The sequence below is a fragment of the Eurosta solidaginis genome, chromosome 1 (assembly GCF_040869045.1).
Source record: "Eurosta solidaginis isolate ZX-2024a chromosome 1, ASM4086904v1, whole genome shotgun sequence".
Taxonomy (NCBI): domain Eukaryota; kingdom Metazoa; phylum Arthropoda; class Insecta; order Diptera; family Tephritidae; genus Eurosta; species Eurosta solidaginis.
Window position 1 is genome coordinate 338,064,887 of NC_090319.1, and position 27,211 is coordinate 338,092,097.

Genomic DNA, 27,211 nt, shown 5'->3' on the forward strand with positions numbered 1-27,211 from the left:
CTTGATTGTTTCGAACAAAAATTTTAGTATAAATGTTTGACATAACATTTTAAATAGAGAACTTGTAAGTTATATAAAAGTAAAGAATCAAATCGCAGGAAGGTAATTAACCACTGGAGTAACTTTACATGTAATTCGGCAAGTTTATTTTCGTAACACTTTAAGGTGAAACGATTCTAAAACAACTCAAACTGTTATGTTGTCGGAAACATCAACACTAAAAAAGGATGTTTTTTATTATCTTATTAGATACATTCGCATGAGTGAAAATTCGTATAAATGTGAACAAAATGTTACTAATTTTGGAAAAAGCCTGTTGGTTCAAACAAAACTTTTGCAACAAGAGGGCGCAATTTTGGATTTTGCTTGGAGGAGAAGTTGCAAAATTGTACCCAATAAATAGGTGTCCCGGTATCTCATAAGTTTTTGCACGTTCAATTCAAAAAGGGGGTTTCGTTTTGTATTGATAACTGAAAAACTAGTTTTTTGTTGTTTTCCCATTTTGTGTGTTTTCTCGATTTGGTGGGTTTTTTAGTTTGGTGGTTTTTTTTAACAAGTGGCACCATCGTCATAAGTACAAAGTAGAGAGCACAGTGAGCGTAAAATTCTCTTTGAAATTTGCTCATGTATTGACTGTTGATCGCTGTTGAAATGACCAGTGAGATCAGTTGTGTTAACAAAAAAATCAGTTAGATTGATTAGGAATCTGTCAATTTTACAGAATTTTGTTAACTTAAGAGCGACAATTTCTCTTCTGTAGAAATGACTAAACTAATTTGATCGCTTGACAAAGAACTCGATCGCATTAACCGTAATTCGATCAATTTCACCGAATCTCCGTTAAATCAATAACAACAGAACAGATTTGTTGATTTTACTAGCACCATTTCTTTCACTGTAATGTATTTCAAACTTATGTAATCGTACGTACAAACTAACAGAAGTGCAGATGATGTGTCAAGTTTGAAATGATTGCAATTTTGATGACTGCAATCATAGTTTTCGATTGCTTCTTTAAATTTATTGCAATCGCGGTGATTGCAAACCAAGTGCCTTCAATCAAGTCAACTGCAATCGATGACTGTATCTACATTAATTGCAAATTATAATGTTACAAACACAAAAAACCAATAAAAATTGTTTACAATCAAATAAGCTTTATTTAAAGTCGTAGATTTATTGAAAATTGTTACATCTCTGATTTGTTACAACTTGCAATTATAGCGCTCCTCTGAACATACCACAAGCTGGTTGAAATATAGCCAAAGCGCATTACAAAAATTTCTCTATATTTATTCCTTTTCACTATCCTACTCTATTTCATTTTGACTTTCATTTCATTGTTTTGGTTTTCCTATAATTTTTATAACAGCTTCTATATAATATTTTTAGTTCTGGCATATGCTGTAATTGGGGCTTGTCTATTGAGCAAATTTCTTGTTTTCGTTTCTCTCTTAAATATTAACTTTGTTTGGGTTCTCTTCTTTTAGCTGCGCATGCGTTCTGAGTAATCGGCAACCTGAATCTCATAATGTCATAATAACTTGCATTTCCTTGCACTCCTGGCATATTCGTTGTTCATTCATTTCTGTTATTTTGTACATTTTATTTGTTTTCTGTGATGTCCTTTCGCTATTTGCCAATTATCTATTCTATTAGGTAAGATTGTATAAAAGATGTATGGTTGTAGGTGAGACTGTATGGGTTTATCCTACTCTTTAGCATCTTATCCCAAATAGTTTAGCTCGTAAAGTGTTTGTTTGCGGTATGTAAATGGATTACTGTCTAAGTGGTTAGAAATGTGTAGAAAATTTTTTCTTATTCGTTGAATCCAATTTTGATAAGAAAGTTATGTATGCGACTCAGCAAACAAGTACGTAGTAGGGGCAAAAATTAAACGTAAAATGAAGAAAAAATATTCGGCTACTTATGGAACAGAAAAGAAAGTTTGAGTGCTGCTAACTGAATTTCTGTTTATTATACCTACCCGCTGTACTTGTACACAGGGTATTATAACTTTGATTGGATAACGGAACAAATGGGGAAAAAACATCAGGTGCTCATCCAGTTTCTGAATCTATATAAAATTGTCTAACAAAATTAGGGAGGCTCGAAATTCATTTCAGACCTATCGCCTCATGAAAAATTTTACTCAGTATGACCCATAGATTCAAAAACTAGATAGATGTGCCTTTTCAACAATAAATTTGACCCACCCTATTGTACAGGTATAAAGGAATCGAGATAGATATATACCTCCATATATCAAAATCATCAGTATCGAAAAAAATTTGTTTGAGCCATGTCCGTCCGTATGTCCGTCTGTCCGTTAGCACGATAACTTGAGTAAATAGTGAGATATCTTCATCAAATTTGGTACATGAGCTTATCTGGACCCAGAATAGATTGGTATTGAAAATGGGCGAAATCGGATGATAACCACGCCCACTTTTTATATATATAACATTTTGGAAAACACAAAAAACCTGATTATTTAGTAAATAGAATGTTGAAATTTGACGTGTGGACTGATATTGAGACTCTTGATAAAATTTTGAAAGACATTTTTAAAATGAGCGTGGCACCGCCCACTTGTGACAAAATCAATTTTACAAATATTATTAATCATAAATCAAAAATCGTTAAACTTATCGTAACAAAATTCGGCAGAGAGGTGGCCTTTACAATACAGAATATTTTGAAGAAAAATTAACGAAATCTGTTAAGGACCGCACCCACTTTTATATAAAAGATTTTGGAAAGGGTCGTGGACGAATTAAATAAGCTATATTTTTGCAAAAAAGAGCTTTATATCAATGATATTTCTTTTCCCAAGTGGATTTACAACAATAAATAGGAAAAACTTCAAATTTTAAAAATGGGCAGGGCACCGCCCCATTTATGACTAAGCAATTTTTTGTTTCGGGAGCCATAACTCGAACAAAAATTTGTTCAGAATAGAACCATATGTATATGTATTATTGCGCAGCCTTGTAACACTATTAAGCACACACAACAAACAACAACAGCATTTCAAGTGTACAGCTGGGTGTACAGCTGCGAACTTAGACTTCCTTACTTGTTTTTCGTTTGGTGTTCGTTTCCTTACATACTAATCACAAAATCAAATAACCAGTTTTAAAGCAGATGCCCCAATGCTCACTAAAGGCAACTACTTGAAATGAAGTGTGCCCCCACATGTCACCAACTATCTCTTCAATTCCAATGTGGAACCAACGCCTCTAGTACTCCTCTCACTATGGTCCACACTTGTTGAAACTGCAAGTTTCCTTGGACTCATGTTAGAGGATATAACAACAACAACTTGGAACGGAGTTTTCATATGTCCTGATGACACACCATGCAGTGCATAATTACAGTGGATCTGTGCTGTCAGTTATACTGCAAGCTGTCGAAAGGTACGTCTTCCATACCTTTTGGAATTGATATCCTTATGCACACCCCTAGCATCAAAGTTATATTAGATCGTTTATAGATCGGACTTTTTCAATATCATTTTTTTTATTTTCGATTATAAAACAACTATTTCATAAAAACAATAGAACAAAAGTTATATAATTTATATGTTTTTCTTGGAACGTTTTGCAGTCATGCGATAGATAATTGAGTTTCTACCGGGATCCATATTAATTAGGGACATAATAGCAACAAGTAACGCCAAACCAAACGCAACCGAAAACCAAAGAATTATGTTGAATATTACAGCGTAGTTTTCATCAAAGGTTGGTGATAGATTGAAATGTTCCTGTGAATAACAATATTTATATATGTATATCGAATATTATAGGTCTACAAATTTTATAAATGCACATACACTAGAGTAGCAGTAACAACGAAACATAAGTTCTACTACTGGTCCGGCTCTGAACATTCTTCGGATGAAAAGGCAGAGCCATAAATGCAAAAGTGATTTCTTATGCTCTGCTATGGGCTACGTCGAGTTTTTGAGCGAAGCAAAAGCAGAATAAAGGCTCCGAATCATATTCTATTTATAGACATTGATATGCATAATGAATGATATATTCAAACAGTTTGCTTTTATTCAGGTAGCGGCGAGAAGTGCGTTCACAGGCGCGAACATCCGTACTTGGGGACAAAGTCTATCTCCCACCACGAAACCGACGCCGAAATTGCGCTTATTTGCATGTATCCTCAAGTTAATATCACATCTAGCCTTTTTCCTTCCTTGCTTCGTTCATTGCATTTCTTGGATAGTGGTGATGTCGGCTTTTGCTTTGACATCAACAAGCCGGACATCTGCACCAATTCCATCAAGGGAACGGACATTCCTGGTGCATGCCCTCAAATCATATAACTTTAAACGTTTGCGGTGGTCTTCATCAGTTTAGATTTGGCTTTTTATCCATGCCCAGCGCACAACCCTTTCACTGGGGATGAAAGTAGCGAGCTGATTGAACTGCATGGAAAAGAATCGCTCTGGCCATTACCTCGCGAATGGCAGTCAGAATCTTTCTTATAATCGCCGAGCCATCGGTTTCTTATCGAATTTTTATCGACGCCCCGCCACACCAAAAAAATAAGAGTATTTAGTCGGGTAATGCGAGTCATGTATTCCGTTGCGGTTTCATGCGCTGAATCCGCAGTCATATATCGGATAATGGGTCACGATTTGGCTAAGAATGCGAAGTCGATTTTTTCTCTGATTCGCGAGGTTATGATCAAACTGGCACCCGTTAGGCCAATTGTCATTACGGGTTCGAACTCTGTGCCTCAAAACGTATTGGGAAACTAGGTCAAACTGCCAGATCTGACAATTCTTTTTTGGGTAGCAATATAATACTCCGATAACAAATTGGTAGCACTCCGATCAGAAATCGACACAATTTTCGTTACCAAAATAATAACAAATCGATAGCTCGCGGATTTCTAATTGGTTACACTCCTATAACATATCGATATCGTTGTGATAAGTTATCGATAACTTTTCGATGTGATTCGAAAGGACAACAAGTTGATATCAAATTGGTAACATTCCAAAAACAATTCGACAACTTTTACATAGCAAATCGATAACTGTTGGATAACACATTGATGAGTTTTCGATAAATAATTGAAAATTTTCGGTAATAAATCGATAACTGTTCCAATAACTTCAATTCTACCATTGCCATTGCTCCCCCGTTACGCTGCATTGAAGTAAATACATTTACGCTTACGTTCTGTACTCAGCATACAAAAACAACTTACTACGCACACATTTCTATATTGCCATGCCTACTCTTAAATTCTAGATTTCCCTATACGGGGAACACATCAAATAATTTTACAAGATGGGTCAGGGATGGAGAGGTCTTAAGATCTCTGGAAAACCCATAGAGCATGTGGTATCTTGCGATCCATTTTTATGTGTAACTTCTCATATACGTAACTTGTCAGATCTAGAAGCAGCAAGTGGCTTAAGTCCTAGGAAGCTTCTAGTATTTGCCAAGAGGACGGAGTTATTTTATAATATACTTAGGTCATGGTTTTTTGATAGGGTTTTTCAGTTTGCGCATTAAAACAAACTTCTGGTAACACGACGGACTCATTCAGTCTATGCGTCGTCCTCATGGACCGGCCACTTCGACCTAACCTCTCATTGCGCTAGAAGACGGAATCTTTACACCAAGAGACAATTCTGGAATACAAAGCACAATTTTGCTCTTACTGCGTATACAAAATTACAATCAGTTGTAATTGCTGGAGACCCATGCTTTACACTTAGATCATGGCACCATGACAATGCAACAAAACGAGAAACAATTTCCGGTAGGTGGCGCAGGGATATTGTTTTTGTAGGATCTGATGGAATCTTGTGATCAATTTTTGGAATACTTTAACGAAATAATATCCTAATACTTCACATCTAGTTGGGAACCCAATAACAATGCATTAAATAAGGGGAACATTCCGATAGATGGCGCCCGGGACGAGATATTTAGAGATTTCGTACCAAACTTGAAACTTCACATACAGTTCAGAGCATCGACTAAAATATCCAGTAATATTAAATCGTTCCCAAGAAGGTCGATATTAGAACTTAGTGGGGTTTGTTAGCGGAATAAACGAGATCTATAATCGGCAAAGGAACATAAACATCGATAACACTCCCCAAAAACTTTCAAGGAGTGTCTTTATCGCTACAACAACAACAAATTGGAAAAAGATCGCGCACAGATGGGAATAATTAGAAAATTCATTACTTTAAATCTGGCGATCTAGTTTTTAGTAGCTTCTCGGGAAGCTTAAGGTTCTAAATATTAAACGACATTCAAAGGGAGTAGAATAAATATCAGAAGTTTCTCTAGAGATCGCTATTTTTAGAAAAGTTGAACGGAAGACATTTTACGATTAATCATTGAAAGACTTAGCAGCCCTCACATAGATTTAATGAGCCCATAGAGTCTTTTTATATAAAGCAGGGATGCACCTTAACGTTAAGCTAATCGTGTATCAAAAAATTTCCACCGTTTCCGTTGAAACACTTCGAAATATTATCGATAAAGAAATTATCAAGATAAATTGTATCTCGTTTTTAACCGAAACGAAAAGCTTTCGTTTACGTTAAAAACGTTAACAAAAACGTGATACTTTATGTTTGAATTGTGCTGGCAATGCTATAGCCATGGTGAAGCCGTAAGGTGGTAACAACGAGGGCACATACACACACAAACTCCATGTAATTTGTTTGTGTAATTCGTTGGTGGTAATGTCAAAAATACTCTGAGAAATGTTCGTACTGTCAAAATTCATGAGAAAAGTTGCAATCAGCTTGGCGAATGCTTTCACCTTTAATGACTCCGCCATCAATCAGCTTTGCCAGCATAGTTTTAAATTAATAATCAACATAAACGATTTGATTTCGTTTTGATATGGCAGAAAACGAAACGAAATCATTTCGCTAATTTGACGTTTTTAACGTTAATAAACGTAGAGGAAATGAAATGTCGTAGAATGAGAGAGGATCCCACAGATGAATACCAAAAACAAATCAAAGTTGCTATAAAAAATGCAACAAATGTAGTAGATTCTAACATGGCACATAGATTGGTCCAAATGAACCCTTCGGCTCCTCCACTGGTTGCGCTACCAAAAATCCACAAGCCGGACACGCCAATGAGGCCCATCATTAATTTTAAAACGGCACCATGTTACAAACTGTCCAAATATTTAAAAACGATATTAATAGACACTCTGGAGCTAAGGAACGAATATGCAATAGCTAACACAACAGAACTAATAGAGAGACTCGAGACCGTAGAGCTAACAAGAAACAGCAAATTGGTATCTTTTGACATAAAAGATCTATACCCATCTATACCACTATCGGAGACTTTGGACATAGTTAGCTCAACAATAGTTCATAACACAAAAAACAAAGTAAAAAGTATGCAAATCACAAATACGCTAAGAACCACTTTACGTCAAAACTATTTTAAATTCAACAATAAAATATATAGACAAACAAAGGGTCTTGGAATGGGAAGCCCCACATCAGCAATTCTTATGGAAGTGTTCATGCAAAATCTGGAAAAAAAGTACATACAGGAGCTGAAGTCCAAATTAGGCGTGTCATTTTATGCTAGATACGTGGATGACATAATATGCGTTTTAACTACTAATAACGAAGAGCTCGTACTGGAGTACCTCAACAAACAGCACGGCAATATAAAATTTACAATGGAAACCGAAAAAGACGGAGGAATCAACTATCTAGACCTCACGATAAATATTGATAAAGAAGCCAAAAGATTTAACTATGACATATATAGAAAGTCAACGGCCACCGACACAATAATACACAATACCTCAAATCACCCTCAACATCATAAAAATGCAGCATTAAGGCACTTGGTACATAGACTTGAAAGAACGCCTCTTACACAAGAGGCATATAAGAGAGAACTTGGGGTCATATATAATATCGCTGCAAACAACGGATATAAAAAAGCACTAGTAGATAAGCTCAGAAGGACAAATGGGGAACCAAAAAGAAATAATGAAAAAGAAAATAATAGCTGGACGACTATGACATATACTGGAAAAGCAACATATAAATTGGCAACTTTCTTTAAAAAATACAACATTAACACAGCATTCAAAACATCGAACAATCTAGGGCGAAAACTAAGAACTAACATTAACTCAGAGGATCCGTTTAGCAGCCACGGCGTATACAAGCTTACCTGCGGATGCCAGCATAGTTACATAGGACAAACAGGACGGCAAATAAGAACGAGATTCAGAGAACATATTAGAGATTACAACAAAAAAATACGGAATCCAAACATTATACCCGAGTCTAACTTCGCGAATCACATGGTCGAGAATGAATGTTCCCCAACAAATATCAATAAAACAGTTAGGGTTCTTCACATACAAGAAAAGGGCCGACGTCTCAACGTACTCGAAAACATGGAAATCTACAAACAGAAAACATTCGACGGCAGAATAATAAACGAACAGATAAACACAATTTCTGACACAATATTCGAGCCTTTAAAACTTGTTTACAGGAAACAACTTAATCACACAGGTACAACAGACAAACACACAACAACAAATAAACACAAAACAATTAACACACCAAAACAAAAAACCGACAAAGAAGGTCAAACGACTAAAATCACAGATTTCTACCTACCCCAGTCAGCCACACAAATCGATTAGTAAACCATCCTCGGTTCTGAACGAACACACAGCGCATACACATAAATAAATATACACAAGCATCAATTTGACAATACCTGCTCATATACCTACGAACTATAAATACAGGACAAATGACAACAACAGATCAGAACGAAAATCGACACTGATGATGGCACAACGCCGAAACCGGTTTGTCTCAAAACCAAATTTGACAAGGGATGACGGAAAATCGTTCCAATATACATCACATATAAATTTACTTACCAATTCTGTTCCATCAATAACGGTAATGGTTGTATCATTACCAGCGGTAATGTTCGCATTATCCGGTCCATAAACCAATACACCGAAGAAGTACTCCTTCAATAAAGGTTTCAATTTATTAATAGTGTCCTTGAATCTCCCGAACTCGAGTATATTTTCTTTGTAATCCAAGTGAACTGATACAAATTTCTGTTTCTTTATATTAACTTTAACTAGTTTTGCCTTGCCTGTTGCTAACAGATCGTGCAGTTCCTGAACAAATAATTTGGCATCAGTAAACTTGAGAGCCAGCAATTGAAGTTCAAGATTGGTATACTAAGAATTTGCAAACGAGCATTTTGTTTAAATAAAAACTTTAATTATATTCGCAAAAAAGTTACTAACTTTTTTCTCCTTGGAATGTATATCGAGGCTGTAAACAGTTATCTCCTTATCATAGACTAGTAGATTTATTATTGGTCTACGACCCTCAACTGGATAAACTGCAACAGGGGTCACGTCGGTATAAATCTTATCTTCAACATCTGTCTTGATAACCATTAAAAATGCCAAATGTGGTAGCTTGAAAACATTTTTTATTTTGAATGTAGAAAATGTTGACACACCCGTTGCCGCTGCTCCCACTATTGCATTATACACAAATTTAACTTGCCCCAGTCGCAATACCGTTGGGCTTGCCTCAAATTGTAACGAGTCCGGACAATTGATCACAAGGAAATCTTCAGCAACCGCTTATGTGTGAAATATAAATTTATGTAATGCATATTATATATTACACAAGGATATATGCCATACCTGAAGCTAAGATTAAAGCAAAATTCGTTAAAATTATCCAACGTTTAAACATTGTTTATTTTCAATCTGTAATATATCTGAAATGAATTGACAACAGAAGTGAGTTCTTGACTAATCATGATTTTAACATCTTGGTCATGTCATAACGCAATAAACCAAATAGGTGAAGTCAATATTACAAAATGGAGTCGCATTTGACAATACCCGCCTTCATAATTCTAAGTGTTGCTTCTTGACTTATCTGCAGCATTGCTTTACCAGTATCACAAAAAATAACTACATTTATGCCTTTCTGAAATATGTAGTAACGTGCAGGAAAATACCGCCTGCGATCTGCATTTTCTTTATGGGAATTGTTTGCCCTTTCCTGAGTGGAATTGAAAAAGTTTTAGTCAACCGAACTGAATGGCCGGATCTTCAGAGTATAACATTGTTCACAGGTAAGGAATATTGAAACATTCTGCTAACGTCAATGAAATGATTGACGATCTGGAACAATATCATGAAGTTGCGGAAGAGTATCTGCGAGGCTTGTAATACGAAAACTCGATATTGACGGTATACGGTCCCAAGACCCAACCTTTATCTATGTAAACAAAGTATTGAGGTAGGCTCATTGAGCAGAGAGAGGTGGCTGGTTCAGAGTTTATATATTCACCAGATACAGCTCTGGTTAACCCAGAAACGTTTTGACAAACATGAAAAACTCTCAGTCGTATGATCAATCCGACAGACATTGTTCTGACTTTCTATTTCTATCCACCTGTATCACCTCTGTCTAAAACCTATTCCTCTATTTTTTCCTCTCCCCTCTGCATTTTCTAGTTTACCTTAAATAGCTCATTCATTATTGAGTAAATCTTCCCGCTCTTGCTCTTATCCAAGTCTAACTCTCTCTATTATTAGTTATTAATCCTCTGCTTTTTACTACTATGTCTCAAACCATTACCTTTATATTTACTTTTACTCTCACTCTCCATCTCATCTTCATCTTGTTATCTTTACTAATCCGACTTCCCTTCAACATTCTCTATTTTTCTTCCCATTTCCTCTTCTATTTTCTTTCACGTCACCGTTTCTAATTTGCTGTTACATCGAGTTTGGTTCTTTTCCGCATATTACATTACTTAGGTAGTTAAAAAGGCAAAATTGTAACAAAAATTTCCCTCCCTACTTCTTTAAAATTCATGACCGGATTACGAGAGCGGTCAAGTTTTTGTTGTTGTACTACTAACTTCACCTGCCTGCTTTTATTGTGTCATGCATCATGGTTTTTTACAGATTGTGGCGAATATTAGCAGTTCTATACATAACTATGCTGCTCCTAAATAAATGCACAACAACAATAAAGCAAGCAGCCATACTTATGTACATGAACACATCAAAGTAAGCCATTTACACACATACATAGAAGGCAGCTTAAAGCAAAGAGTTGGCAGAAGGTGCAAAATAATCGGAATCCTCCAGAATTGTAACAATACAATTTGAAGCAGTTCGTTTGTTTGTTTTGAGTTTGAAATCCCAACAAGGAACATTGTAAGATATTAGAAAAATCATGATGGATAGAAGGTGTCGGATGTAAGCAGTTTCTCGCTCTAACTCCGCCATCTTGAACGCCCTTAGAAATAAGAATGTTGTTGCTTTACAAAACTCCTATTTTATTCAATGGCAAAAGCGTACTAAAAACAACACACATCAAATTTTGTTTAAAAAATTGCAACGGCATCACTTTTTTTCTCCAGTTTTGTTTTGCTCTGACTTTTCTATTATAAAATTCTGTGACAATTCAGAAAAACATTTTATTTAATTGCAGAACTAAAGAAATTTGCATGACTCAATTACTAGAGGTTTGTTCTCCAATGATGACAGATCTTTGATACTCCAAAGTTGAAAAATCTGGACGGGTTGCTTTTACGAATTAAGGAAAACGGGGAATAATTCAATACTCTTCAGTGAAAATTGTACTAGAAAAGTATCTTTGGTAGTATATTAGTAGTGATAATAAATTTGTAAATGCCAAAACAAAAGTTTTTGGGGAAATAATTTATTTTCTACCAAATATTTCGTGAATTGATAAAGTTATGTTGGTTTAGTCATTCTTTCAGAAATTGTTTGAAGAATGCCATACGTTAGAATTTAATGAACAGCATTCTGAGGTGAAGTGTTCTTCAATCTAACTCTAATATAGGGCAGTTGTGTGACAAATTCTGAATTGGGAAATTTTTGAAAAATATTTTGAGATAGCAAGACAGCCGACATGGGGTGATATGCTACTCAGTAGCCGCAATGAACTGACAAAAACAAAAATAAAAGAAAATTGCTTATTGTTTTAGAACTTTATATTCCTACCTTTGACAGAAGAGTCAAGCTTTTGTGCGGTCCTGCTACACAGGGAGTGTTCATCTTTTTATTCTGAAATTTCGGAAAGCTCTTTTCCGTTAAGTATTCATGGAAGCGTTCCGTATAAACCGTTAATTTAGAATATTCGGAATCCGTTCATTTGATACTACCTTACGAGGTCCGAATATATCAAATAAGTATATACATAATATTTCAAATATAAACCGATTCCCCAAATTCTTAAATGGAGACGAATGTTCCGAACATACGGAATTAATAGAACAGAAGGTCGACTTTTAATACGCGCCCAAAAATACCCAGAGAAGTGTCAAAAGACGCGTATTGAACTCGATAATAATAATTCGAAGGCGGAAATACAAATTTTAGCTCGTTCAAAATATATTGACGAAAAACCGAAAAAATGACCCTGGGTTACGTTGGCGGCCTTCAGCCGAGCTTATAAAAAATTACTCTGGCTGGTCCACCAATGAGGTGGGATCAAAATTAAATGCAAGCAAAATACCTTTGTACACAAAATCTTTTTTAGTGCACAAAAACACTACAACAACCACATGAAAATTGTCAACTTCAACTGCAAATATCTCCGGATAGAGATACAATTTTTCGTTTCCGCCTTCGGATAATTGTTGTCGAGGTCACCTCTCTCGATATTTTTAGACGCGGATTAGCAGTAGACTCCTGTTATAGACTTTTACGTTTACTATTTTTACTGAATCGATTTAATAGTCGAGGTTTTGACGTTGAACGATGAATTTTGAATTGGTTTAGGTTTCGTATATTCATAAGTTTACGAAAGTGCACGATATCTTGGTGTCCTCACTTTTCATAAAATTACCTATGTTCAATGTTCAGCTATACTTATAGATCGAGGCATAGTTAATAAATTCATCATTAAATTAAAATAAATGTTCTAAGGAATTATGTAGTTCAGTGCTTATCGGGTATTTGTAAACTGATTGTTTCCTACTTCTACTACTAATATTTTTCGAAAATTCGCAAAGAAACAACATAGTTAACGGTTGTCAATTAGATTTGGGAGCAAAATGGCTGCAATTGTCAAAAAATGTGTCTGTCGAGCAAACCTCTTGTGATTGAATCATGAGAAATTTGTATGTTTTCGTCTTTAAATTAAGGTGAGTTTTGTTGCGGATATTAAGAAAGAGATTTCTAATTGATATTTATTCTTTAAAATCATGATACAAAAAAGAAGGTAGTTCCACTCAACATTTTTTGACGTATTTGGGAATTTTTGAAGTTTCATAATGTTTGTTGTTTTGCCAGAAGCGTTGCCATACCGTTACTGTTTTAGACGAAATTGTGGTTTTTCGTGATGGAAATTTCCTTTAGGATGAAAACACAATGGTCATTTCAGACAATAATAATGTGCTTTAGCACGATTTATGTGTATATATATCGATTGAGAATAAAGTAAAACATACAACTTTATTGAAAAATAGTGGTTAATGACTCATATATTTATGTCAGCTTGACCCGTAGACAGGAAAAAAAAATACACGAAAAATCCTGGCGTTCTAGCATGGCCCTATTATCATACCCCTACAGTAAATATTTCTGAAAGCATGTTGATAAAAAGTGTACCTCCAAAGTCTGCACATCTATGTCAATGCTAAAACGGCACCCCTGGTACAACTGGCAAAAACACTCTCATAACTAGTGGCTAACCTGCAGAGCTACAGGGTAATGTTCTCCCTAAAAATGGTTTGACAATTCTCTCCTAAAGCGAAACGCTTGAATTATACAATAAATAAAAAAAATAAAAAATGTGGACTTGTAGCCAATTTATCAAGAAATTGCGGTATCGGTTTATAAAGACCTCCTTTGAGCAAGCAATTGACAAACGTGTATGTTTTGTCAAAATGTTCTGAGTAAACGTCCGGACACTTAAGAAGGCTATATTCACTTGCTTTGCATACTTCGATCCATGTTTCTTCCACCAAAACAATTTTCAGGAGCTCGAAAAAATTATTAAGAACCTTCGTTTCTAGGCTGATATTTTGTATTGAAATGTTTCCAAGACTCATTTTTTTCGTTTTTATTTAAAATAACTATGAAAGTAATTTAGTCTTCGTTAAAACGAAATCCATCAAAATTAGAAAAATTCGTAAAATTTTTCAATCTGGTAGCTTGTTTTTGTGATATTGTCATTGTCCCCGCAAAAGTCAATTGGCTAATGTCACACTAAATGGAACTACCTCCTTTTTTTGTATCATGCTTTAAAATATGTTTTCAGAAATGAAATCTAAAAATAAGCGGAAACTGCATGAGCGAATTCATTTACACATGTTCAATGATATTGTTACGAATATTAGCAACACTAAGGGGTACTGCCATCTCTTAGCCGATGCTAAGCAGCGACTGTATGCACATCTATAAATCAATCATGTATCTAGATAAACGAATAAATCATTATGGCTACACATATGTGCGTACACACAGCAGAAAAGAGATGCACAAACACAACACAGATATCTTATCTGAGATTCTCCCAAAAGTATGCAATTGTAATTGTGGAAGTGTCGCTCACACATACAAGCGCATGGGGTATGAGAGAAGCTATAAAAATTATACATCTGTAGTTGTAGCTGAGAAATTTATAACTAACTAGTAAATTCTGGAAGCTCCTGGAAGATACCACGAGGAAATCACAAAGTATAAAATCACCAGCGGTAGAGGAGCTACAAGCAGTTTCGATTAAGACGCTATCTAGCGAGCAATAGCAGTATTATTTGAAAATAGTAGAGTTATTTATTGCGAAGTACTTTAATAAAGGTCATTTTGCATTATTAAATATTGGAGTTATTTATTCAACAGTTTAGTGATTCGAACTTAGCAGAAGGGCAAATAAGAGGATTTGCAAGTAAAATCGTTACAATTGGTGTCAGAAGAGGAATTGTTGAATAAATTCCGAAGACTTCGAATACAACTTGGACATGCCAAAGTTAAGTGAATTGAAGATCCAGCAAGTGAAGAAGGGGTTGGAGAGCCGTAGATTGAATACAACCGGCATTAAACTAGAACTTCAGGAACGACTACGACAGGCAATGGAATTAGAAGGAATTGACGTGGAAGAGTATGACTTTCATCTTGATGGCGAGGAAATAACAAAAATGGAAGAAACACCGCAGACAATGGCGAACACAGACCTGAACATGATATTGGCTGCGATGTCGGCACCGGTTCTGTTCCTTTCCAAGTCTTCAAGCTACAGTTTGAGAAGACCGCAGCAGTAAACAACTGGAATGCGGAAGATAAAGTTGCTGCACTATTCGTGGCATTGAAGGGGCCAGCAGCCGATATCCTACAGACGATTCCCGAAGGAGAGCGGAACAACTATGAAGCATTGATGGCTGCTGTAGAACGACGTTATGAAAGCGAGCATAGAAAACAGATATTCCAAATTGAGTTGCAAAACCGCTACCAAAAAGCAAATGAGAGATTGCAGGAGTTTGCTTCAGATATTGAAAGATTGGCTCATCTTGCAAATACGGACGCATCCGTGGAATACACTGAAAGGGTAAAAACCCAGAGCTTCATAAATAGCATACGAGATGTGGAAACGAAGCGGGCTACATATGCGAATCCAAAACTAACATTCGCAGAAACGGTGTCACATGCTCTGATTCAGGAAACAGCGTCGCTTCTGTGTAAGCCAGTTTTCAAAGCACGATGTGTGGAAGTAGAAAGGCCAGAGTGGGTAGACGCAATATTGGAGGTGCTGAAAGGATCGCAAAAGCGGAGTGAAAAAGTTATCAAATGCTTCAAATGCGGGAAGCCCGGTCACATTGCACGTCATTGCGATCTTGGTCCTAATAGTTCCAACAATGTGGGTGGCCGTAAACGCAAAGCTGGAGGAGATGAGCAAGAGCGTGTCAGATGTAAAGAACGAAAACTTGCCCCAGCTATTGAATGTCCTGTGATATCTGTGTCGCAAATTGGAAGAAAATCGAGCAGTCTTGCCGTCGAAGGAAAGCTGGATGGCAAGGAGCGTGTACTGACTGTAGATACGGGCGCATCTCATTCCTTAATTAGATCTGACTTGGTCAACAGGAGAGTAAAAACGTTACCTGGAGCAAGGTTGCTTGCGGTCACTGGCGAGTATAACCAAGTCCAGGGAGAAGTGGTATGTGAAGTCTTGATTGGAATGGTCACGGTTCTACATAAATTCGTTGTGGCGGAGATCATTGATGAAGTCATATTGGGAGTGGACTTCTTGGTTGACCATGACGTCAAGATCGATATGCAGAGAAGGGTGATGCGTTATAAGAACCAGGATATACCACTTAACTTCAGTTTGCAAAAAGGGTTCAGTAGTAATCGAGTAATGGTGGAGGAGACTCGACAAAGACCACGAAAGTCAAAGGCAAAGGTTGATGGAACAAATGGGCCAAACATATCAAAACCGAAGGTACCTGTGAGAGGAACACTGTCATTGAAAAGCCCTAACGGACGCACTAAAACGAAGGAAAGAATTTCGCAGAAATAATGCAAGGGTGGTTCAAGCCAGGGCACACTACTCTTGTGAAGCGTCAGAACGATACTGATTATGCAAAGCAAATCCGTCCAGCGCAAGCTCTACGAAGTAGTTCATTGGCCAAACAACAGAGTGCGAGGGAACGATCAATGATAATGAGTAGTAAGATGAAACGCAGGTACGATGAGGATGATAACGGACGCACTAAAACGAAGGAAAGAATTTCGCAGAAATAATGCAAGGGTGGTTCAAGCCAGGGCACACTACTCTTGTGAAGCGTCAGAACGATACTGATTATGTAAAGCAAATCCGTCCAGCGCAAGCTCTACGAAGTAGTTCATTGGCCAAACAACAGAGTGCGAGGGAACGATCAATGATAATAAGTAGTAAGATGAAACGCAGGTACGATGAGGATGATAATTCGGAAGGTTTCTTGGAGTGAGAGTTGGTACTGTTATACAACCCTCACCGGCGAAAAGGTGTTCCATCGAAATTTCGGTGCAGTTGGGAAGGCCCGTACAAAATTGTGAAGAAGATTAGTGACACCATCTACCGAATACAAACCATTGGGAAACCACGAAGTAGAAGAGTGGTACATTTGGAGATGCTAGCGGCGTTTAGATCGAGAGATTTGTCTGATCGTGACGATCAGACTTAGGTGGGCAGTGAATATTAGCAACACTAAGGGGTACTGCCATCTCTTAGCCGATGCTAAGCAGCGACTGTATGCACATCCATAAATCAATCATGTATCTACATAAACGAATAAATCATTATGTCTACACATATGTACGTACACGCAGCAGAAAAAAGGATGCACAAACACATGCAGATATTTTATCTGAGATGCTCCCAAAAGTATGCAGTTGTAATTGCGGAAGTGTCGCTCACAAATACACGCATATGAGAAGCTATATACGTGCATCGGTAGTTATAATTATATGGCGGTAACTAAGTAAATTCTGGAAGCGCCTAGAAGATGCCACGAGGAAATCAGAGTATAAAAGCACCAGCGGTAGAGGCGCTACAAGCAGTTTCGATTAAGACGCTATATAGCGAGCAATAGCAGTATTATTTGAAAATAGTAGAGTTATTTATTGCGAAGTACTTTAATAAAGGCCATTTTGCATTATTAAATATTGGAGTTATTTATTCAACAGTTTAGTGATTCGAACTTAGCAGAAGGGCAAATAAGAGGATTTGCAAGTAAAATCGTTACAATATGTTGCACGGCATAATATCTCTTCCTCACCATAGCGCAGCTTAAGAGTAAAAAAAATATCGACCTTATGGACCGTGAACAATAAAATTCCCCTATAGATTATTGGCAAATTGTAACAGCTAGCATAACTCGAAGACCAGTACGAACTTAGTCAACTGCGTTGACCTTTTACTGATGCTCAATTTGAAGTCAACCTTTTCCCAAAGCTTTTTGAATACAAAAGTGGCAAATAGTTCTTCGTGATTTAAAGAAATTTCGGCCACAACTTCTTTTTTTAGAATAGTGGAAACGTGTCCAAATACACGCCGTTTTATAACCTTCGGCGACGTAGCCGGGCATTGTATTACGTATCAACTCTTGGCAAACTGCTGAAACATACCAGCACGAGCAAGTTTATTTTCCTAATTTTTGATTTTTGACATGTTTACATGGATTCGGCCGACGTGGTCTGATAATTGTGTACATACCTTCCACTCCGAAGGTCCTGGCTTCAAGTCCAGTCCCAACAAAATGAACATCATCCAAACTGGGTGGCCTTCGGCAGATTATTGGCAAAAACTCCGACTGTATTTCTGTCATCAAAAATTTCTCTGTGAAGTTGCATCTGCCCTATAGATGCTGTTCGGGGAAGGCACAAAACATATAGGTCCCGTCCAGCCAATTGATATGAAAAATTAAAGTTGGACGACGAAAATTAGAAGTAAAGCCCGGCGTAAATCTCCTCAGGTATATATATTTCTTTTCGGCCAAGCGCACAGCAGCACTACCGTTCTAAATGTCACATAATACCAGATTGGTCGAAGACTTTGCCAAAGTTCTCAATAGGAGATCTGTCCTCGTCACGTTAAACTTTTAACACCGTAATGATCTAAGCAACGGGTTTCGACTGCTCTTTTCAAGCAACGCAGCGCACCGGTTTCATATCCGAAAAATTATCCTCACCGGCAACACTTCTCAGAACTTTCGGGAGTGTTTTTGTCGACACGAACACGCCAAGAAAGGTAGAAATGAAACCATCAATATATTTATACTTCAACAGTTCTTTTGCAGCGACTACAAACGTCCAGTAACATAAATTTAATCCGGATCCGGTAGGAACGGGCCACTATAACATATATATCCCATATAACCGATCGTTCAGATAAGACGATTTTGGTCATTCCTGCCGCAATTTAGAAAGTATAAACGTGAAACTCGGTGATTTATATTCTAATATATCATGAAAGATATCCTGAAAAAATCGGTGCAGTCAAATAACTCCCAAATACAATAACTCCCAACAAAGAAATGAAATAACTCCCAAATATTTTCCATACAAATTGGGACTTATTTCATTATGAAATATCTCCCAATTCATTGGGACTTATTTCATAATTTTTGCTGGTGATTATTTCATAATGAAATAACTCCCAAATAAAATAATCCCCAATAAAATTTCTTTGGGAGTTATATCATAATTTTTTGAGATTGGGAGTTATTTAATTTTTATTGACGTTCTTCTAACAGTTTCTATGGGTCGGCCACACATTAAGGGACCAATTGGTTTTATTCGTAAACCAAAGGGGTTTGAACTTTGAAATTTTGCACATAGGTTCTCAGGGAGTTCCCAACGAGAATCAGTAAGTAATTTTTAATTGTTATTAACAATTTACTAGTAATTAGTAGTTAAAGTTACCATGGTATAACTATCACTTTTTATCTACATACGAACACTTTCAGAAGAATTTTATACATAAGTACACTTTATAATGTATATAAAACCACAATCAACTATTTTCATTTGTTTAAATTTGCGTATTATTGTAGGTAGGTATTATTGTAAATTTTAATGGTTTATTTGTTTACTTTCCGCGAACACAAGCATACAGCCATTTTATCTAATTCACTGCTTGCTTGGTGGTACCAGATGCTTTAAATTGTTCTATCGAATGAAACATTTTTAAATAGTACCAACGAGGAAAATGGACATTTTTCATTCAACTCTATTTATTTATTTTACAAAAAAAAAAAAAGAAAATTTGGAATAAAAAATCGCGCGATGCACAGTAATTTTGCGTAGAACACCTTTCTGCATAAGCGGCCTTCGGTCAAGCTTATAAAAAATAACCCTGAGCTACGCCATGGCAAGTCTGCGGAGTAAACCCTTCTGCGTAGAAATATACCACCGTGGCGGTAGCCACGGTTATACCACATACCCGGACTTGGCATGGCGTAGCACAGGGTAATTTTTAATAAGCGCGGCCGAAGGCCGCCTATGCTGAAAGGTGTTCTACGCAGACTTGTTCCTTTTATTTTTACTTTTAATAAATTATGTTAATATTGATTTTTTGGCGGTTCAAGGTCTAAAAACCCAATTGAAAAACAAAGTTTTTCGGTTTTTTTATGCCCATAAGGTTTTTAGACCTTGAGCCGGCAAAAAATCAATATTTGATAAAAACAGGTCGCTAAAATCATCAATGTAAATTATGTTAATTTCATAAAAAAAAATTAATTGTAACTTTTACATATGTACATAATAGTTTGCTGTATTTTTCAAATCTCTGATTATATAGTATAAAGATACCATTTCAAATTTTGATTTGGGAGTTATTTCATTTTTTTGGGAGTTATTCCATTTCCTTCTTTGGGAGTTATTTCATTTATTAAAGTTGGGAATTATTTCATTTTTATTGGGACTTATTTCATTGGGAGTTATTTCATGGGAGTTATTTCATTTGGGAGTTATTTCACTGCACCGAGAAAATCACTTTGATCGGAGCTATATATAGTTATATCCCATACAACCGATCGTTCAAATAGAAAGATTTTTGGCCATTTCTCCCTTAATTTAGAAATCATAAACGTGAAACTCGGTGATATATATTTTAATATATCATAGAAGATTTTCTGAAAAAATCACTTTGATCGGCTCTATATATAGTATATATCCCATACAACCGATCGTTCAGATAGAAAGATTTTTGGCCATTTCTCTCTTAATTTAGAAATCATAAACGTGAAACTCGGTGATATATATTTTAATATATCATAGAAGATTTTCTGAAAAAATTACTTTGATCGGCTCTATATATAGTATATGTATATCCCATACAACCGATCGTTCAGATAAGGGGGTTTTTTGCCATTTTTATACTCAGTTGAGCAGAGATCATAGAGTATATTAACTTTGATTGGATAACGGTTGGTTATACAGGTATAAAGTAATCGAGATAGATATAGACTTCCATATATCAAAATCATCAGTATCGGAAAAAAATTTGATTGAGCCATGTCCGTCCGTCCGTCCGTCCGTTAACACGATAACTTGAGTAAATTTTGAGGTATCTTGGTGAAATTTGGTATGTAGGTTCCTGGGCACTCACCTCAGATCGCTATTTAAAATGAACTATATCGGACTATAACCACGCCCACTTTTTCGATATCGAAAATTTCGAAAAACCGAAAAAGTGCAATAATTCATTACCAAAGACAGATAAAGCGATGAAACTTGGTAGGTGAGTTGAACTTATGACGCAAAATAGAAAATTAGTAAAATTTTGGACAATGGGCGTGGCACCGCCCACTTTAAAAAGACGGTAATTTAAAATTTTGCAAGCTGTAATTTGGCAGTCGTTGAAGATATCATGATGAAATTTGGCAGGAACGTTAGTCCTATTACTATATGTACGCTCAATAAAAATTAGCAAAATCGGAGAAGGACCACGCCCACTTTTAAAAAAATTTTTTTTTTAAAGTAAAATTTTAACAAAAAATTTAATACCTTTACAGTATATAAGTACCTTATGTCAACATTCAAATCCAGTAATGATATGGTGCAACAAAATACAAAAATAAAAGAAAATTTCAAAATCGGCGTGGCTCCGCCCTTTTTCATTTAATTTGTCTAGGATACTTTTAATGCCATAAGTCGAACAAAAATTTACCAGTCCTTTTGAAATTTGGTAGGGGCATAGATTTTGTGACGTTAATTGTTTTCTTTAAAAATGGGCGAAATCGGTTGAAGCCAAGCCCAGTTTTTATACACAGTCGTCCGTATGTCCTTCCGCTCGGCCCTTGACACGATAACTTGAGCAAAAATCGACATATCTTTACTGAACTTAGTTCACGTACTTACCTGAACTCACTTTATCTTGGTATAAAAAATGAACGAAATCCGACTATGACCATGCCCACTTTTTCGATATCGAAAATTACGAAAAATGAAAAAAATGCCATAATTCTATACCAGATACGAAAAAAGGGATGAAACATGGTAATTGGATTGGTTTATTGACGCGAAATATAACTTTAGAAAAAACTTTGTAAAATGGTTGTGACACCTACCATATTAAGTAGAATAAAATGAAAAAGTTCTGCAGGGCGAAATAAAAAACCCTTGAAATCTTGGCAGATATTACATATATAAATAAATTAGCGGTATCCAACAGATGATGTTCTGGGTCACCCTGGTCCACATTTTAGTCGATATCTGGAAAACGCCTTCACATATACAACTACCACCACTCCCTTTTAAAACTCTCATTAATACCTTTAATTTGATACCAATATCGTACAAACACATTCTAGAGTCACCCCTGGTCCACCATTATGGCGATATCCCGAAAAGGCGTCCACCTATAGAACTAAGGCCCACTCCCTTTTAAAATACTCATTAACACCTTTCGTTTGATACCCATATTGTACAAACGCATTCTAGAGTCACCCCTGGTCCACTTTTATGGCGATATTTCGAAACGGCCTCCACCTATGGAACTAAGGATCACTCCCTTTTAAAATACTCATTAACACCTTTCGTTTGATACCCATATTGTACAAACGCATTCTAGAGTCACCCCTGGTCCACTTTTATGGCGATATTTCGAAACGGCGTCCACCTATGGAACTAAGGATCACTCACTTTTAAAATACTCATTAACACCTTTCGTTTGATGCCCATATTGTACAAACAAATTCTAGGGTCACCCCTGGTCCACCTTTATGGAGATATCTCGAAACGGCGTCCACCTATGGAACTAAGGATTAACCCCTTTTAAAATACTCATTGACACCTTTCATTTGATACCCTTATCGTATAAACAAATTCTAGAGTCAACCCTGATCCACCTTTATGGCGATATCCCTAAATGGCGTCCACCAATAGAACTATGGCCCACTCCCTCATAAAATACTCCTTATTGCCTTTAGTTTGATACACATGTCATACAAACACATTCCAGAGTTACCCTCGGTTCATTTTCCTACATGGTTATTTTCCCTTTTGTTGTCACCATAGCTCTCAACTGAGTATGTAATGTTCGGTTACACCCGAACTTAACCTTCCTTACTTGTTTTATAGCAATATCATCCATTTTTTTATTTTCAACATGAATACGTAAAAAAAAAATGAGCATTTTTACACCAAAAAATTATTTCAGCTGGAATTTACCCCCATTTTATTCTTAATTTCATACAAAAGCTTTAGAGTGTACCACCGATCTCTATCATTTTTTCAGACAACAATACATGCTATATACGTAAGCATTCGGTTAAATTTCAAGCTTCAATCTGATAACTTGAGGAAGATATGACAAAAATAATCTTTTTTGAAAAATCGGTTGTATGGGGGATATATGCTACAGTGGTGCGATCCGGCCGGTTCCGACAAATGTCTAATCAGACACGCAATCATACCCGCTCACCAATTTTTGTGAAAATATCTCAGAAATTGAGGGACTAGTTTGCATACAAACAGACAGAGGAACAGACGGACATGGCTCTTCTACTTTAAGGACTTACAATTTTGAAATTCATGACAAAGTTAATATAATATACCACTTCATTTTCATTAAAGGTATAAAAACGTTGCCGGAAAATGTGTAAATGTAACCGTTAATCGTTATCAGTTCATGGAAACGTGTTTCTGAGGCCAACGGTTAACTGTAAAGAAAACAAAAAATGCGCAATTGAGTATAAAAATATTAACGAAATTTTGTGCAAACATGTGCTAATATTGTTTTTAAGTTCTTGTATTCTAAAATGGATACAAGTTCTGTTGATTTTTCTGTTCAAACAAATTTTAATTGAGCGCGTGCAATTTTGTGTACTTAGGGCTATTTTGAACGTTTTCAGTTAACGCTAGCTTTCACTTAGTTTGACAGATCTATGGACGATTTTTGTCAGATAAAGTGTCAGTTAGCCCTAGCCGAAAATGGCAAAAACGGCATTAAAAACACGTAGAAAATAAGAGGTTTTTATAGCTAAAATATAAACAAAATGTCGCTTGTGTCGTTTTAAGATGTGCCAGTTAACGAGAATATCAGTATAAACCCATTCTGTGATTTTAACCTTTAACCTTAACTCCGAAGTTTCAATTGGTTAAGAAAGAAAAGAACAGTGAGAGTAAGAGCAAGAGTTTAGCTACACAAAAAAATGCAGAGACATTATTTTCTATACAAAGGGCTAATCTATGAATATTTTGAACTCTGTTTTCTAAGTACACCGATTACTTTTAGGCGTAAGTATTTTTCAAATTTTCTTTGTGTTGTAGTCTGTAAGGATTAAAATTCACAGACTTAAATAAATAAATTCGGCATGTAATATAAATTTGCTACTGTAGACATTAAAGCTATATGGACTTATATGCATTATTTTGTCAAAAAGGCGCATTTTTCGGCAAGACATTTACGCATTTGCTGGATATAAGTACCATCAAAAACGCATGAAATTCAGTACTAATAAACGGAAAGTGCTGATACAAAAACCGGCTTTTAAGCACATAACGGGTTTATACTTATATTATCGTTGACTGGCACATCTAGCTTTACCAGTTTAAAACGAAATTTGTTTATATTTTAGTTTTAAAAACCTCTTATTTCCACGACTTTTTAATGCCGTTTTCGCCATTTTCGGCTAGGGCTAACTGACACTTTATCTGACAAAAATCGTCTATAGATCTGTTAAAAAAAAGTGTAAGCTCGCGTTAACTGAAGGCGGTGAAAATAGCCCTAAGTACACAAAATTGCACGCGCTCAATTACAATTTGTTTGAACAAAAAAATCAACAGAACTTATATCCATTTTAGAATACAAGAACTTAAAAAAAACATTAGCACTTGTTTACACAAAATCTCGTTAATATTTTTATACTCACATTTTTATACGCGCATTTTTTGTTTTCTAGACAGTTAACCCTAATCGATAGAAAACAAAAATCTTGCTGGTTGCGCAGCCAAATACCCATATACTGTAAATTGCGGAAATATGTGCATTTATAACAAACTATTGCAAACTATCACATAGTACGCTATTGAACTATACCATAAATAAACCAAAATAGTAAATGCTTTAGGCAGTCTGAATTTGCTTGAACAGCAGCAACATGAAATCGTTGATAGTTTTGTCGCTCCTACTATGCATCGCCTCGGCGTTTGAAATTCGGGAACCTAGAAATACACAACGTGAACGCTTGGAGTCTATGGTTCAAAATGAAGTTGTAAGTTCACGTATAGCAAATGGTCAAACGGCAGTTGCTGGTCAATTTCCTTATCAAGCTGGTTTGTTATTATATTATGGTGAAGATTTTCATTTTTGTGGTGGATCTCTAATAAGCGAAGAATGGGTGCTGACAGCTGCTCATTGTACTTTAAAGTAAGTTTTGAATTATATGCACTGTATGTTTAAGGGTGTGAGACAATTGGGGAAACGAAAAATTAATAAGTTAATTACCCAATAACGTAATGTCGATGCGCAATCTGATCTAGTCAATCCTTTCAATTTCAGTGCTGTGACGGTGGTGGTATTCTTAGGCAGCATCAATCACTTAGATGCCATTGTACAACTGGAGGTATACGAATGTGACATTACAATTCATTCCGAATTCGATATAGAAACTGCTAGAAATGATATATCTTTGATCAAAATTCCAGCTGTAACTTGTCCACCTGCCATTCAACCGGTGTCTCTACCAAATCGTGCTTCACGCTCTCAGGATTACGTTCGTAACACTGTAGTGGCTTCGGGATGGGGTTATACCTCTGATACACCCACATCAAATTCACGTGTTTTACAGTTTGCCTATTTTAGAGTGATCTCTAACGAAGTATGTGCTAGATCATATGATTCATCTATTATCGATAACGGAAAAATTTGTACTGCCACTGACAATCATATTAAACTTCTTAGTGGTGATTCTGGTGGCCCATTGGTGTTGACATCTTCAAATATTCAAATTGGTATTATGTCTATTGTTTCAGTGGAAGGATGTGAAACTGATTTACCACCTGTATATACTCGTGTCACTTCCTACTTGGATTGGATTCGAGATAAGACGAATATTGAGATTTAATTAATAGAAAGTGCTTGTATTCCTAAAAAATGTTGACCTCAAAATTATTAATTATAATTATAAATTATAAAAAATAATTAATCTGACAGAGTTGAGTCATCACGGCACCCTTGTATATATGTACATATAGTTAGCTTAATGTGAAAATGTGATAAGTCACTTTTTTTGAAAATTGTATTTTATGCAGTTTTAAAACTGAATTCAAATACATCGATCACAAAAAAAAATATATTTTTATTTTTAATTTTTACGTGTTGTTGTTTTTGCATTAACGATAAAAACACTCCCCGAAGGCTTTGGGGAGTGTTACCGATGTCGATGGTCCTTTGCCGGATATAGATCCGGAACGTTCCGGTAACAAAGCACTATTAAGGTACTAGCCCGACCGTCTCGGGAACGATTTATATGACCACATTAAATCTTCTAGGCTATACCACCCTCCCCACCCCCTAGTTCCATGAGGAACTTGGTGTCGCCAGAGCCTCGGCTGTCAATGAAACAGGATTCGCCACGGATAGGTGGTTGACAATTGGGTTGGAGGAGCTATATATTGCGCTGGCAACCCCTTGAGAGGGTTGGGCATCACAACCCCTTGAAATTGGATTCACCCAATTGAGGCATGCCGTCGGTGTTTGATAAATGCTTTGCGCTGACCATAATATACTTAAATTCTTACATGTCGATAACTACATTCTTTCTTACAGACTAGTTAAAAATAGAAAACAATTCAAGCTTAAACTTATATAAGCTGTTATTAAAATTAATAACACTACCGCGGTGGTCCTCGACCAATTTTAACCGTGATGAGCTTGCACCTCCGATTTTCTTTCTGAACATGATTAAGGAACACTTCAGGAAACTGTTCCTATAGCTCATAATATCGAGAATTTGGCCCTTTTTTTAAATGCATTTTTTCCCAAAAGTGCATTTGCTGGGTATGCATGGGCATATATTCTGAGAAAAACAAATTTTGACCATCATTATTTACAAGAACAAAAGATAAAAAATATAGAAGATTTTATTGTTAACAAATACAGAATTGCTCCAGAAGAAGCCAAGGAAATTTGGCGAAACGTCGAGCT

At 36.1% G+C, this 27,211-nt stretch overlaps 3 protein-coding genes across 15 annotated transcripts in view; 2 read left to right on the forward strand and 1 right to left on the reverse strand.

Moving 5' to 3' along the window:
* The window catches only part of LOC137237932 (ATPase H(+)-transporting accessory protein 2-like), a 224,376-nt gene that overhangs the window by 84,856 nt on the left and 112,309 nt on the right, over positions 1 to 27,211 (reverse strand). For 2 of the 3 annotated variants that reach the window (XM_067762317.1, XM_067762316.1), the window contains exons 2-4: positions 9,733 to 9,809; positions 9,322 to 9,668; positions 8,938 to 9,252 (exon numbers count right to left, since the gene is read on the reverse strand). In XM_067762317.1, coding sequence (XP_067618418.1) covers positions 8,938 to 9,252; positions 9,322 to 9,668; positions 9,733 to 9,784 — 714 coding nt within the window. In that variant the 5' untranslated portion in view covers positions 9,785 to 9,809. Of the gene's footprint in view, positions 1 to 3,580; positions 3,767 to 8,937; positions 9,253 to 9,321; positions 9,669 to 9,732; positions 9,810 to 27,211 lie in introns of those variants that run through there. The other variant, XM_067762315.1, reaches the window with a different exon arrangement.
* LOC137237929 (uncharacterized) overlaps positions 1 to 27,211 on the forward strand; it is a 636,630-nt gene that overhangs the window by 81,347 nt on the left and 528,072 nt on the right. The gene's annotated exons all lie outside the window — the stretch shown is intronic.
* On the forward strand, positions 1,759 to 26,225 carry LOC137237933 (collagenase-like). 3 transcript variants are annotated; one of them, XM_067762318.1, is made up of 4 exons: positions 1,759 to 1,873; positions 23,638 to 23,660; positions 24,966 to 25,432; positions 25,565 to 26,225. In XM_067762318.1, exons 3-4 carry the CDS (start codon positions 25,164 to 25,166, stop codon positions 26,127 to 26,129), a joined length of 834 nt encoding a protein of 277 aa, XP_067618419.1. In that variant the 5' UTR covers positions 1,759 to 1,873; positions 23,638 to 23,660; positions 24,966 to 25,163; the 3' UTR covers positions 26,130 to 26,225. The 3 variants fall into 3 exon arrangements, with proteins under 3 accessions (XP_067618419.1, XP_067618421.1, XP_067618420.1); XM_067762320.1 differs by lacking the exons at positions 1,759 to 1,873; positions 23,638 to 23,660 and adding an exon at positions 24,116 to 24,300 and having other exon boundaries at positions 25,138 to 25,432; XM_067762319.1 differs by lacking the exons at positions 1,759 to 1,873; positions 23,638 to 23,660 and adding an exon at positions 24,712 to 24,754.

Bases quoted from the DNA above. Each gene is read 5' to 3' on its own strand.
- LOC137237933 (XM_067762318.1), top strand. From the start codon at position 25,164: ATGAAATCGTTGATAGTTTTGTCGCTCCTACTATGCATCGCCTCGGCG. The intron at 25,433-25,564 runs GTAAGTTTTGAA...TTTCAATTTCAG, and splicing joins GCTGCTCATTGTACTTTAAA to TGCTGTGACGGTGGTGGTAT.